The sequence below is a fragment of the Fusarium vanettenii genome (genome assembly GCF_000151355.1).
Source record: "Fusarium vanettenii 77-13-4 chromosome 6 genomic scaffold NECHAsca_20_chr6_4_0, whole genome shotgun sequence".
NCBI classification, from domain to species: Eukaryota; Fungi; Ascomycota; class Sordariomycetes; order Hypocreales; family Nectriaceae; genus Fusarium; species Fusarium vanettenii.
Window position 1 is genome coordinate 666545 of NW_003315865.1, and position 13437 is coordinate 679981.

General features: G+C 50.1%; 7 protein-coding genes across 7 annotated transcripts; 5 read left to right on the forward strand and 2 right to left on the reverse strand.

Moving 5' to 3' along the window:
* Nucleotides 1–632: 632 nt before the first annotated feature.
* NECHADRAFT_44130 (uncharacterized protein) lies at nt 633–1399 on the reverse strand (the record flags this gene model as incomplete). The annotated part of the gene is made up of 2 exons (XM_003045091.1): nt 633–816; nt 867–1399. The coding sequence occupies 2 exons, from the start codon at nt 1397–1399 to the stop codon at nt 633–635; spliced, it is 717 nt and encodes a 238-aa protein (XP_003045137.1).
* Nucleotides 1400–2348: 949 nt separating this feature from the next.
* Nucleotides 2349–3639, forward strand: NECHADRAFT_81580 (uncharacterized protein; the record flags this gene model as incomplete). Its single annotated transcript, XM_003044670.1, has 3 exons — nt 2349–2723; nt 2776–3274; nt 3323–3639. The coding sequence occupies 3 exons, from the start codon at nt 2349–2351 to the stop codon at nt 3637–3639; spliced, it is 1191 nt and encodes a 396-aa protein (XP_003044716.1).
* Nucleotides 3640–4659: 1020 nt separating this feature from the next.
* Nucleotides 4660–6148, forward strand: NECHADRAFT_43944 (uncharacterized protein; the record flags this gene model as incomplete). Its single annotated transcript, XM_003044671.1, has 4 exons — nt 4660–4810; nt 4856–5106; nt 5158–5191; nt 5238–6148. The coding sequence occupies 4 exons, from the start codon at nt 4660–4662 to the stop codon at nt 6146–6148; spliced, it is 1347 nt and encodes a 448-aa protein (XP_003044717.1).
* Nucleotides 6149–6938: 790 nt separating this feature from the next.
* Nucleotides 6939–8042, reverse strand: NECHADRAFT_25054 (uncharacterized protein; the record flags this gene model as incomplete). Its single annotated transcript, XM_003045092.1, has 1 exon — nt 6939–8042. A coding segment is annotated over one exon (1104 nt), but the record flags the coding sequence as incomplete, so codon positions are not given.
* A 686-nt stretch (nt 8043–8728) lies between these two features.
* NECHADRAFT_44224 (uncharacterized protein) lies at nt 8729–9832 on the forward strand (the record flags this gene model as incomplete). The annotated part of the gene is made up of 1 exon (XM_003044672.1): nt 8729–9832. The coding sequence occupies one exon, from the start codon at nt 8729–8731 to the stop codon at nt 9830–9832; it is 1104 nt and encodes a 367-aa protein (XP_003044718.1).
* A 339-nt stretch (nt 9833–10171) lies between these two features.
* On the forward strand, nt 10172–11106 carry NECHADRAFT_43698 (uncharacterized protein; the record flags this gene model as incomplete). The annotated part of the gene is made up of 3 exons (XM_003044673.1): nt 10172–10422; nt 10474–10753; nt 10813–11106. 3 exons carry the CDS (start codon nt 10172–10174, stop codon nt 11104–11106), a joined length of 825 nt encoding a protein of 274 aa, XP_003044719.1.
* Nucleotides 11107–11960: 854 nt separating this feature from the next.
* On the forward strand, nt 11961–13064 carry NECHADRAFT_43932 (uncharacterized protein; the record flags this gene model as incomplete). Its single annotated transcript, XM_003044674.1, has 1 exon — nt 11961–13064. One exon carries the CDS (start codon nt 11961–11963, stop codon nt 13062–13064), a length of 1104 nt encoding a protein of 367 aa, XP_003044720.1.
* Nucleotides 13065–13437: the final 373 nt, after the last annotated feature.

A 13437-nucleotide genomic window follows, 5' to 3' on the forward strand; every position in this document is an offset into this window, starting at 1 on the left:
CACAAGGAAGCCAACGAGTCACCAAGGGAGCAGACTCTCCATCAAGAAATCAATGGTCGCGAGACCAATCTGAGTCAGCATCCTGGCTCTGTAGCCGGAAAAAATGGGGCCTTCTTCCATCATCATCTCCGTTAGGTTCTAGACTGTCGTTAGCACAACGGAGATTCGTAATAGTTCAGGGGACAAAGTCTAAAAACAGAGACAATGCAGATGGTTTCAGAGCGAGCTAAGTCAAGAATTTATTAAATTTATCGATATAAAATAATAATTTATTTTTTTTAAGAAAAAGAAAAGGTCGCTAGTGCCTTTTGCGATGAGAACCACAAGAGAAGGGGCAACACTCTGCTACAATCACAGGGAGGAATAAGCACACGACTACTTGGAGGCATGGTTGGTTTAATTGAATCTCTCGGGATTAAAAGATTTGGAGGATTTTAGATGGAAAATACTTGGTGAGTCCATAGTAGTGCCAATAAACCAGATAGGATTTGATGCATTAGCATAGGCAGGCTTGTGTGCCAAGTGAGGCGTACCAGATAGCTTGATGTCTCGCCTGCCATGAGCAGACCGTCCTTGAAAGATTTTCTACTATTCTCCAACTTGTATCTACAAGCCGTATTTTCGCGGGTCTATCAGTTCTGTTCTTCTTGCAGAGCTTGTCTGATGCTCTTGAGTGCCTTGATCTGTTTGCCATTCTCATCAAAGTTGTCTTCACTCAACCACGCCTCAAACGCCTTCTTGACGAGAGGCCACTCATCATCTGTGATACTGAACCAAGCTGTGTCTCGACGTCTACCCTTGAGGATCATGTGCTTCCTAATGGCCGTCAGCATCTACACAAGAGGAGTTGCAGAGTGAAAAAGTACCTGAAGATTCCCTCGTAGACGAAACCAAGCCGCTCAGCAGCCGACAAGCTGGGCTTGTTGAGGTGGTTGGCCTTCCATTCAACTCTCAGATATCCGAGCTCTTCGAAGGCGTGTTTGATGAGGAGGTAAAATGCCTCAGTCGCCGCTCGAGTCTGCTTCAGCTTGCCACCAAGGATGACGCTGCCAATTTCAATTCGACGCTGATCTGGCACAATGTTGAGATAGGACATTTGTCCCACAGGCTCAGAGTTGGGGTCTTCTCGTGGACCAGAGAGGACGGTGAAGAAGATTGTGTCTTCTCTCTTGCTCCAGACCTTCTGGGTTTCCTTCCACTCGACCTGGTCGAGGTATGGACCACCAAACATATAAGTCCAAAGATGACCATTCTCCTCACCACCAAGATGTTTGAAAAGCGCATCGGCGTGGGATACATCAAGAGGGACCAAAGAGGTGTACTTCCCATCGAGGGACACGCGCGAGGGCGGCAATGCCTTGCCCTCCGGGGTGAGAGGACCAACAGGTAGGTCGCTCATGATGATGCTTCTTGAAATGATTTTGGGGAGGTATGACTGAGTTCTTTGTAAAGTAGAAGCTGTCGGTTGTTGACTTTGTCCAACATGAGTCACTATTCGGATCGGCTCGGCGTTAGTAAGCTGCGCCCTTTTGCGACAAGTCTACCAAGCGGCATGGCCTCGGCTCATGACATGTGGTCGAGTTGACAGCAGTTCCAAGGACTGTCAATGGAGAAAAATAAGAAGAGTCATCCCTTCTAGGATGGTTTCGCTACAGCGAGATCGCAGTTGTGATGCGCAGCTGCTCTGCTTTCATCAACGGGCCATCTCCAAAGGGCTTTCTCTCGGATAGTTAAACATACTCATGTTATTCGGCATTCAAACGGCGCTCATTTGGGTTTCATTTCGGCTATATCACATCATAGTTGTGGCAATATCATACATCGGTCCTGTATATTGCCTTGCCGCTCAGTATTGTTGAAGACCCAATTTACGGAGCATTTCTCTCAAATCGAAAACCTGGATGAAATTCATAGAATGAGCACACTCTAGCTTCTGGTACTCCCAATTATTTTCAAAAAGGAAAAAAAAAGCCTTGAGACATTGCATCCCCAGAGCAACGCTGATGGACAATAAGTCAATAACATGCGACAACCCGACAACTCTAGGGTTGGCTGGTCCATGGCCTCTCACCAGCACGATTTGCTTTTGACCACTAGCGCTAGTGCCACTCAGAGCTCAGAGAAATGTCACCAACGAACGCCAGCGCGTTTTGCCAGGCATCCATTGCACGTGATGAAGCCTGCGAGGCGTGAAACAAGTCATCTTGGCGCCAAGGCAGAATTGCCGTTACCCCTGCAACCCACGACGCGAGTGCCGTGTGTGCATCTCCAACACGATCGACAGTCTCCCCTCAATCAAACACAGCATGCCATCACACAGAAGAGAAGTCCTAATTTGAGGCTCCATCATGCATGATAAAAACACCGTCGAGTCGTGTTCTGTGTCATCAAGCTCCGACACACCCAACCAAGTCATCCTCGCAAGACAACAACCATCCCGAAGAGGCCATTCCAAATCCCGACTCGGATGCTTCAACTGCAAGCGGAGAAGAGTCAAATGCGATGAACGTCAACCAGGATGCGCGAGATGTGCACGGCTAGGATTGCGGTGTCAATATCCACCTCTAGCATGCCAAGCCCTGCCCGAGACACCAAGAGCTCCGCTGACGAGCTTGGCCCTGGATGATTTGAGATTCCACTATCAGTTCTTGACCGTGGCATATCCGAGTTTGCCGCTAAGGGGGGATCATATCTGGTCGCAGTGTGCGGCCATGACCCACGGCGTGAGAGCTTCTCTAGATGGTTTGGCTCTGCGGATAACTAACACGGCTCCAGTATAACTACTTGGCGCATGCTGCCTTGGGTCTCGGCGCTTCTCATCTATCACAAAATGGCAATGTCAACTACAATGCTCAAGCGCTCCAGCACAGGGTCACGGCCATCAATCTTATTAACCAGCAGATCGCCGACACTTCACACAAGAGTATTGCCGATAGAGATGCTTTATTTGCGGCCCTCATGTGCATCGCTGCACAATCTTGTCTCATGCCGCATGGAATGACAGAGTATCTGGTCATGTCAAGAGGAGCTACGCTTGTCTCGACTTCCATGATGCCTGAATATCATCGGTCTGTGTTCAGGACCTGGACTCCAGATGCACATATCGACAACATCCGGGATATCATCACCGATCAGCCCAAAGACATGAAGATTATAGAGGGATTCAAAGCCTCTGCTTTGGCTCTTGAGCCTCGCTGCCGGACAGAGTGTGAGAAGATATACTGTGAATCCATGCTCAAGGCCATATCCTGGCTCCCGACTTCTTCCTTGGAGGGTGAGTGAAGACCCAACTGTGGGTGTCCCTGCTGACCAAATGCACCAGCTTGGAAGGAATTTGTCACCCTCTTCATGATACCCAGCTACTTAAGCACCGAAACCTTCCAGTCATTCGTTGACCCAAGCAACCACGTCGGCCAGCTCCTCATCATCCACACGTTTCTGCTGGACTACATCATTGGAAGGTCTGTCCTCGCCCTTTCAGAGGAGCCAAAGTGCCCAGGCCGCAAAAACATGGTAATCTCCTGGACTGAGGAAGTGGTGGACAGACTTCCAGAGGATTATAAAGAGCACGGGGTATGGTTGAAAGAATTTTGCCGTGTCCTCGCCAGGCAGGATGCGCGGTATTTACTCAGTCCCTGATGACTCACTGCAAAGTCTTTCAGTTTTCGGGTTCCTCCATTTGGGCAATATAGGAGACCATTCTGGCTCCTCGTCTGTCTGCGGCCCCCCTGAATATCCACTCTGGTGGCTATGACCTTGGCTGTTTGGTCTCGAGGACATGGCCCCTTGCTAATGGCAAAATAAAGTTTCAAGCTTTTATGTTAGCTTATTCTCGGCTTCACGCCATGTCAAGAATTATCTGACCACGTACGGGTTCATCAGGGTCGGACCGGGATCGATGCCGGTCTCGGCGTGACATGCTACACGACTGGTCCTAGACGTGGGCCAGTACCAGCTCCCACCTACGGTCAACTTCTAGTTGAGAGGGCGATCCAAATACGAGATTTTTCGATACCGGCGTTGTCGTTAGTTGTGGTGTAGTTCGTTAGTTCTCAGCCCAGTTCAACCCTCAAGCTTCCAGCCAGCTTCTAGCCACGAGCACGCAATATTCTTTCCATTCAAGAGGACAGGATCTCCCTCTTCAGACCTCACTAACGCAGCCGGACTCTTTCCGATGGAGCTTGTTCAACCGGGCCCACTGTGAACTGGGTACGGGTAGATGAAGTCGGAGCCGCACAGGTTTGTCGCGGCCGCGGAGCCGCACCCTATCTAGAATTGATAGCTCAACTGCCCACTGCGGCGCGTTCTCTCGATTCTTGTCAGTCATAGGTTACCTTTGGGTTTTCCCCGTGCGTGTGACAAGAAGCTTGGTCAGTATAGGCTTTTTAAATTAACTTGCATCAGATAACCTTGCAATGATGCAATCGATCTTTTGCAAGATTAGGACAGATCGAATATCTCCATAGTCTATAGCATGCTTCTGGTTCGATCTAGAACGCCAATTCCGTGTAAATAGCTGTCCCAGGGCCGTGGTAATGGACTCCAGTGAAGGCCATGCAAAATCTGTCAGAAGATACTTAACTGCATCGATTTTGCCTTTACTCCTTCAGTATTCGGCCCAATCTTCTTCGTATTCATCGGCCCTGATATCTCTTCAACATGGCCAACAAATCTCGAGGCAGTTGGTTCAAATGGTTCGCTGATGGCGACAGCCCGCGGGAGCGGAAGCTGATCACCAAGCTCGATCTCCTCATTGTGCCCTACGCTGTCCTGGCATACTGGGTCAAGTACATGGATCAGTCCAACTTGAGTGAGTAACCATCGCCACTTTCTTGAACCTAATTAACGTTTATAGACAATGCCTACGTATCTGGGATGAAAGAGGACCTGAAGTTCGAGGGCAATGAGCTGGTCAAGCTGCAAACCTTTTACGTCGTCGGCGCCGTCACTGGACAGATTCCTCTGATGTTCTTGCTCACCTACATTCCTATGCATTGGCTGATCCCCGCTCTCGACATTCTCTGGGGCGTCTTTACACTACTACAATATAGAGTCACTGGATTTGCCGAGCTCGCCGCCTACCGATTCCTTGTTGGATGGTTTGAGGTTCGTCCTAACCCCCTTGCACGAGGGGCCATGACACTAACGCCATAGTAGGCTGCCTTCTTTCCCGCCATCAATTATCTTCTTGGTATGTTGCCCCCAAAGCTACCCAGTCTCATACTCATGCCATATAGGAGCTTGGTACCGTGGTGACGAATTGGCCAGACGTGGAGGTATCTTTTACATCGGCCTTTACCTAGGAACCCTCACAGCCGGTCTTATCCAGGCCGGAGCCTCGGCCCAGTTGGATGGAGTCCATGGCCTCGCCGGTTGGCGCTGGATGTACATCATCTGCGCCATCATCACCATCCCGATCGGTATTCTCGGATATTTCGTCATCCCAGGTACCCCCGAGCAACCTAACCGAGTGTGTCTGTCCCAAGAAGACATCGATCTCAGCACCGAGCGACTATCTCGTGCTGGCCATCAGTCCCATGGCAAGCTTGGCTTGAACACCCTCAAGCGGATCGCCATGAAGCCACAGTTCTGGACCATAATCCTTCTCGACGTCCTTTTCTGGAACTCTCAGCTGCATACTAGCTCTGGAAGTTTCTTGCTATGGATCAAGTCTCTCGAGCGCTATACCAAGGCTCGCATCAACGAACTCGGCACGATTGCCCCGGCGCTCGGTATCTTCTACGTCCTGCTCGTGTCTTTTGCCTCTGATTTGTACCTCGGACCTGCGTGGGCTATTACGGCTGCGTATACCTGGAACATCATCGGACTCATTATTCTCATCGTCTGGAACGTCCCTGAAGCAGCGAAATGGTTTGCCTTCTCAACCATCTACTCTGCCAACGCCATGGCGCCTGCACTGCACGGTTGGGTCAACACGCAACTGAGGGCATCCCCTGCAGAGAGGTCCTTTGCTCTTGTTCTTATTACCGCCATCGCCCAGTCATCCACAGCATGGACGCCTTTGTTGGTCTACAAGACGGTCGAGGCTCCTCATTTCGTCAAGGGCTTTTCCTTCTCACTTGGATGCTCTGTGACCCTGGTCATTGCGACGCATCTGCTGAACCGGTATCTCAAGCGACGAGAGTAAGTCACGGGAACCATCTTACAGCTTACATACGCTAACTTCGTATAGTCCTCAAACCGTTGATCCGGCTGCTCAGATTGCTGTCGAAGAGGCGGCTGTCAGTCCCAACCCCAAGAGCGCGAGTGCCAAGGAGACAGAAAGAGATGGACTGAGCTCGTGAGATGAATCCTCATTTGGTAGATGCCGTTACTGGGGGTTGTATTTTCTTGTAAATTTCTAAAAGCAAGTCCACTAGGGGCGTTCAAAAATGCGCTCACTTACCTCTAACCAACTCCTGCCGTGGTCTAGTCTATGAGTAAAATACAAACCATTAATAATCCGCGAACCTCTTGATAATGTTAGACATCTTGTTGCCCTCCTTCCTCCTCCTCTCGAGTTCTTCTGCAGCTTGAGCCAGCTCCTCGTCCGTTGGCAAGTTGACCACCATCAAATAGAGGATGTTCTAATTCCGTGTTAGCTTACTGCGCTGTTGAAATCAAGAGACTTGACTTACCTTCTTCACCACCTTCTTGATCATCCCTCTTGGCGATGGAACTGCAAGGGGTCCTACTTGCAACTTGTCTCGATCTCCACTCATGCGAGGTCCCAGACCTGGCCTCATACTTGTGGCTGGCTCAGCTGGTTGTCCACCATACGGAGCATGCTCAGCTCTCGGTGACCCCAGCGACATCATGCCTCTTGTTCGCAACACATGATCCTTCAGAGTGTAGTTGGCCCCCGGTTGTCTGGCATCATAGCTGTTACACCAGTTACCCATAGCACCCGCCATGCGCTCTTGTCGAGTCATTGGAGGAGGGTTGATATGACCTCCTGTGATGAGTGATCGGAAAGAACCGCTACTTGCGGGATGCGTGGGATCGGCATATCGAGAGGTGAACTTGGGGGCTGGACCCTGAACCAGAGAGCTCCCATCGTTCTTGGCAGCAAACTTTGCTTGTGCCCTCTTGTCAAAGTAGTCTCTCACATAGTTTTGAGTGCCTTCCAACTTCTCCTTGGTTGACTTCTTTGCATCGCTTTCTGTGGCAGGGTCTTCAAGAACTGGAAACACGAGAGGTGCAGCTTCTGGCAGCTCGACTTCTCCATACGTCTTGCCCTTAGACTCTTTGAGCTTTCCAAACATCTTCTGACTTGTCGAGGGGTGCTGGGAGGTAGCAATCGTAGAAGAGACGTCGGCAGTTTCATGGGGCTTGTCGGTGTCAGGGCTATAAGTCATGATGAGACAGTACAGCCCACGAGGTCCAAAGAATTCCTTGTTTGCCTTGTCCAAGAATGCATTGGTCCTTGTCCTGTTTTGGATGTCTTTTGCTACCATGAGCGTGGCCTGGATAGCCAGTCCGACAACCATTGGGAAATGAGGGATGAGCGAAAGAGGCATGGCAGCCATGTTGATGGCATCGATCCATGGTGATGCTTGTGTAGATTTGTGAAACGTCTCGAGGAATTCAAGAAACATGTCCTGGGTTATGCCAGTGTCGTTCAAGGCTGGGGCATATGCTCTGATGAAACCTCGTCTGCGTGTCTTTGGTCTGCGCTGGGGAAGGATGACTGGCTGAGATAGTTTGCTTGTGGTTTCCGTGTATGGAGGCGCAGGATATCTGCTGAAGAAATCTTGGCCGAGATCAGAGGTAGTGCTTGTCTCTTGGGGAGGCTCATATTGTGGCAGCAGCTCATCCTGTGCCTCGTCAAGTTCCCACTGGGCATCCTCCTCTGGTCGAGCCTTGGCATCAGCAGAGAGTTCATAAGCGCCATTAACTGTGGTGTCTGTTGAGGTTGGAAAGGATCGAATTGAGGCTGTGTCGTTTTCAGAGCTTGGTGACGATGTTGAGGCCTTGCGACGTTCTTTGTAAGAGGTGATGCCCTCAGATGCCAAGCCAATGCCACTGGCTATGCCCTTGACAATGTATCGCTTGAGAGGATCAAGACCTTCTCCAGACATGATGTTTTGCAACGAGAATAAAAAGTAGAAATGTCGGTATGGAATAGGTAGTATAGAAGGATTTGGAGATTGAATAGGAATGAGTCGAATGCTTCTGGATTGGATAAGTTAAACATGTTGAAACTGCCAGCTATATACTCATTATCTTTCGTATATATCCAAAGAAAGGAGGTTTCTGTTCAACGTTGCAACATAGCCACTCAATCCCTGCATGAACGAGAACGAGCGAAACAAGCACCCTCGTCACCGACAACCAAGCGAGGACACTAATTGCCGTGAAGCCGTTTACCGTCCCATCAGCGAATCAAATTACAGGATCAAATCTCAGTCAGCACTATTCCCGCCCGGAAATCGGCACGTCGCTGACGACGATCGCTCGTTCTCGTTTATCTTTTCTGGATGCCTCTTGAACGATCGTTATCGTTTAAACTCCCATTCTTTCTATCCTCAGCTTGCGTGACCATCCTTGGAATTGCATGCGTCTGTCACTATGGATCCAAGCGGTTCAGCCAATCTCAGCATTCGGCAATCGAAGCCACCGATGAAAAAACGCCCTGCGAAGCTGTTTCATAAAAAGTCCCGGACAGGTTGTCAGCGGTGTAGAGCCCGCCGAGTCAAGGCAAGTGCGCCAAATTATAGTGGTTGGCATGTCCACTAACCAACATCAGTGCGATGAAGCCAAGCCAATATGTTCCAACTGCACTCGATTAGAGCTGGATTGCGTCTACGATCGTGCCAAGTCTCCCAGCTCTGAAGCCTCTGGTGGATCTACGCGACCATTTCTTGCAGATGACAAGATCGTAGATCCTCCCGAATCTGAGGCGCGGAGAAAGCTTGAACATCGACTGTTCTACCAGTACATGACTGATACCGGCCCGTCCACTTCCATGGACGACATCGCCTACGAATTCTGGGTGACAAGTCTCTGCAAGAGGGCTTTGACTTCAGATTCCATCCTCTACGCGATGTTCATGATAGTTTGTCTTCACAATGAACATCGCAGCAATTACACCGACCAGGAGGCTGCCGAGACTTGTCGCACATATCTCAACATGGCTCTCCGCGAGCATCACAAAGATATTGAGAATATGAGTCTGGAAAATGTAGATTCCATCTGCTTGGTGTCAAGTATGCTGCGTCTGTACGGTTTCGTCAAGATCCAGCAACGAGTTCTGGAACCATACGTCCCGCCTATCAACTGGCTACGCATCAGCGGGAGCAGTACGGCCGTGTTTCGGAAAGCCTGGGATCTCATCAAAAATAAGCCCGATTCTGTGGCATTCAAGATGATTGGCGCTGTATCTGATTTTCTTGACGATAACAAGAATGCGGAACTACGGCGAGACCTGATGTACCTGATGCGTCGAGAGGAGCCACATGAGCTGGAGGAGAGTTGGGATTCTGAGATAGAGGCAGCGTATGGGGGAGCAGTCAGTTTCATCGGGGGTATCTGGAAATCTATGAACAGGCGCGAACCTGCAGCTACCGTGGGAAGAAGGGTCGTCATCTTTCCTATGATGATCCAGAAGCGCTTCGTAGACCTTGTGGAGGAGCAACGTCCCCGGGCACTTGCCATTCTGGCCAACTATTTTGCCTTGATGGCCATGCTCCGCAGCTTCTGGTGGATTGGGGATTCTGGGCCCCGTGAGCTGCAGGCAATCATCGAGGTGGTGCCGGAGGAATGGCAGGGGTGCCTTCGTTGGCCGAAGCAAGTGTTGGAAGAGCAAGTAATATTCACTGATGACGACTGAATAAACGACGAGATTACGCAGCCCATGAAACAGCCCTACCGGTTCTCTCATTTAAGAGGTCTGGATTAAATGAACCGCCCACCACGCTAAGGACCCTGCCATCCTCGCTATCGTTTAACTCTTTGGGTGTGCGTGGCGCAGCCCTACGCCTGCAGATCATCAGAAACACACCCAAGTTAGCGACAGGAATGAGTGAGAATGCAGAGAAGAGGGAGCCAAGAGATTAACTATATATGATCGCTATGTACGCGGTATGTTTATCGAAAATATCCAGCAAGCCATTCTCTACCCCGAACTCCATCTTGCACGCATCCAATAATCCTACACCACATCCACAACATGACAGACTCCATCTCGGCGGCCAAGCTCGCCATCTACATCGTTTTTGCCCAACCTGCCTTGTACTGCTTGTTCAAGCATGGCAAGGTTGGCTTTCTAGGCTGGCTCTATGTCCAGATCTTTTGTGTTCTCAGGATTGTCACCGGAGGCATCGGCCTTCATGGCTCTAACACCTCAACCGGCTCGATTATTCTCAGCAGCATTGGTCTTTCTCCTTTGCTCCTAGCAGCGTCAGGCGTTCTTCATGAAGCGTGAGTACTCCTATTTCTCGTCAAGAACTCTTGAGTAACGTTCCATACCAGACGACGAGCGACGAACCCTCGACTCAACAGAAAGCTAGACGTGCTACTCGAGATCCAATATCACACCATTGTCGGAATCGCCATGGTCTTGATCATTATTTCCGTCATAAACTTGCAGAAGGGGGAGTCTGTATCGACTATGAAGATACTTCTCAAGGTTGCATCTGCTCTAGTCGCATTGTCTTGGGTACTCCTGGTGCTTTGGGCTTTATGGTCTCTTGCAAAGTCTCGATCCACGTCGGTGGCTGGACCTGTGCCCTCAATGTCGGGTGGCAGACTGGTAAGCCTGTCTTATCATATGTTTTGGACGCACAAGTACTAACAGGTCGTCACCTTTAGCTCCTGAATGGTACCTTGTTGACAATGCCGCTCACCGGCCTCCGACTTGGCTACGCCATTGCGTTCCTCCAGCTCAAGATCTCAGACCCAACCTCAGGCTTTTTAACCTCCAAGGCGGTCGAAGTGTGCCTTAGTGTTGTGCCGGAGATGCTTGTTACCCTGATTCTGCTTCTTGTTGGTGTCAAAACCAGGTCGTTGAAGCACGAGATTCACAAGCTAGACACTACCTTTCCCACTGAGCAGGGCTACGAGATGCCGAGTCAGCAGGGGGAGGACGACCGCTATCGACATTGATCCCCTGCTAGGGTTATAGCTTGACTCTTTTTCTTTCTTTTCATCTCAATCGATAGTTCTGTAATCAGAACAGAGATGTCACCTCTGACGCGAAACAACTAGCTGCGATTTGTAACATATTTTTGGAAATTCGAATAGATGATGGATAGCCATGGGTGCGCTTCTGAATTAAAGACTTTAAAATAATACACTAGTCCTATCGCAAATTATGGTTGTAGACTGTTTCACACAGCCGACTCATGGTCTAATAGGCAAATAAAACGACGGAATGTCCCTGCCCGGACCGACTCAAGTCAAAAGAAGGGCGTCGCTCGGGATGCTCGAGCCATCGCGGAGGGAGCATCCGAGCAGATAGGTAGGCCGTGTAGCAACAGACAGCTTACAAATGTGAGCAAAATGTGGTTATCTTGGAGTTTATGAAACAGGTAATCGATTCCGGCAATCGAGGAGATAGTCAGCACTGAATGCCCCTGGTTGTCCAGGCATGTCTCCGCGAGAGGTACAGAGAGTTCAATTCTACAACAATTACAGCCTTTATCTATAAATCCATCGAGTCAATTATATGTATATACAATTGAGAGTATATCCAGACGATGTGATGGGAAAGTTCCCTCTAATCTCAGCAGGTTCAAAAGTCGGCCCCATGTCCCGACATTCCATGGCATTTCCCCGCCTAAGCATGGATTCTGACATGACGCTTATTGGTAAAGCCGACACAGCCCGAGTCCGATGCCGGAATGTCTTTCCTCATCGATAAAGGCCTCAGTTTTATTGGACGTCTTTCGCTTCTTATAGACCTGGTGCTGGGCCAACTTTCTGACCATCCATCTCAGCAACAACACAACAAAGACATCATGGCTTTTACTGTTCTGTCAGACAACAACGTTAACCACATCCTCGACAACTTGTCGTCTTCGGATGTTGTTGACCTTGCCAATGCCCTTGAGCGAGCCCTTATTCAGTACTCGTGCAATAATGAGCAGCAGTATCAGCCGCATCGCGCCGTCGTCAGCCGAGATGATCAAGTCAGCTTGTTCATGCCCGGAACCACCGACCAGCTTTTGGGTGTCAAGATTGTCGGCATCACCCCAGCTGAGAAGCTTAAGCCGTCTGAGCCCGGTCTGAAGAGTGTTCTTACTCTATGCGATGCTAGGGGCCAGGCTATCGGCACCTTGAACGCCGCCGCTCTCACAGCTTTCCGCACGGCTCTGGGCTCCATGCTCCCTTATCGGTTCCGCAAAAACACCGAGAACATTGTGGTGTTTGGCGCGGGCAAACAGGCCCTCTGGCATATCCGATTGGCCCTACTTCTCAAGGAAAAGGACATCAAGAGCGTCACCATCGTCAACCGATCTGCCCAGCGAACACAAGAGCTTATTGAGTCGCTCAAGTCTAACAAGAACTCACCATGGCCCTCTCATATCGACCTCAAGGCGTTTGATCCCCAAGGAGACCGCGATGCAGCCTTGGAGTCGCTAGTGGTCGATGCTGACGTCCTCTTCTTCACAACACCGAGCACACAACCCTTGTTCCCCGCCAAGTACCTGACTTCCGAGAAGGCCCTGAGCAAGACACGGTTCTTTGCAGCCATTGGCTCCTATAGACTGGACATGCAAGAAATCGATCCTGAGCTCTTGAAGCTGGTGGTGGACCCCTCTAGCGTTTTCGCCTCTTCCGGATACCAAGGAGGTTCTGTTGCTGTCGACAGTCGTGACGGATGCTTGCAAGAAGCTGGTGAGCTGGTCAAGGCTGAGATTCCGACAGACAAGATGCTGGAGATTGGCCAGCTTCTTCAGACAAAGAACACTGAGAAGCCAGCTGATCTGACAAAGTGGCTAGAGACTGGCTTCGTCATCTACAAGAGTGTGGGAACGGGTGTAATGGATTTGGCCATCGGTCAACAGCTTCTACGGCTCGCCAAGGAGCGAAACGTCGGATTGACTGCAGAGGAGTTTTAGGGCAAGTGGCAGCAAAAGTAAATAGAAGAATGCATTCAGCTTTAAGGGCAGGGGTTATTAGAAAGGCCCATTATCCATCTTATACTATACGCACTCTAAAGGTACTCCCATCAAGCTCAAACTTCTCAAACACCTCATCAAGCCCAAAATGTGTTCCGCCTCGGAAGTGGTCCTCCTCAACCGGCCCCGCCATGATGCGCTCTCCAACATCCGCATCGTCAAGTCTATCCACCAGACTGTCCAACAGCTTCACAAGATTCAAACCAGTCGGGCGGTTTGAGGTATAAACCATGGTCCTCAGCTCCGGTCCGATGACGCTCATGTCGCGTTTTAGCACAACTTTGCCCGGCAACTTTGTCCGCGACCACAACTT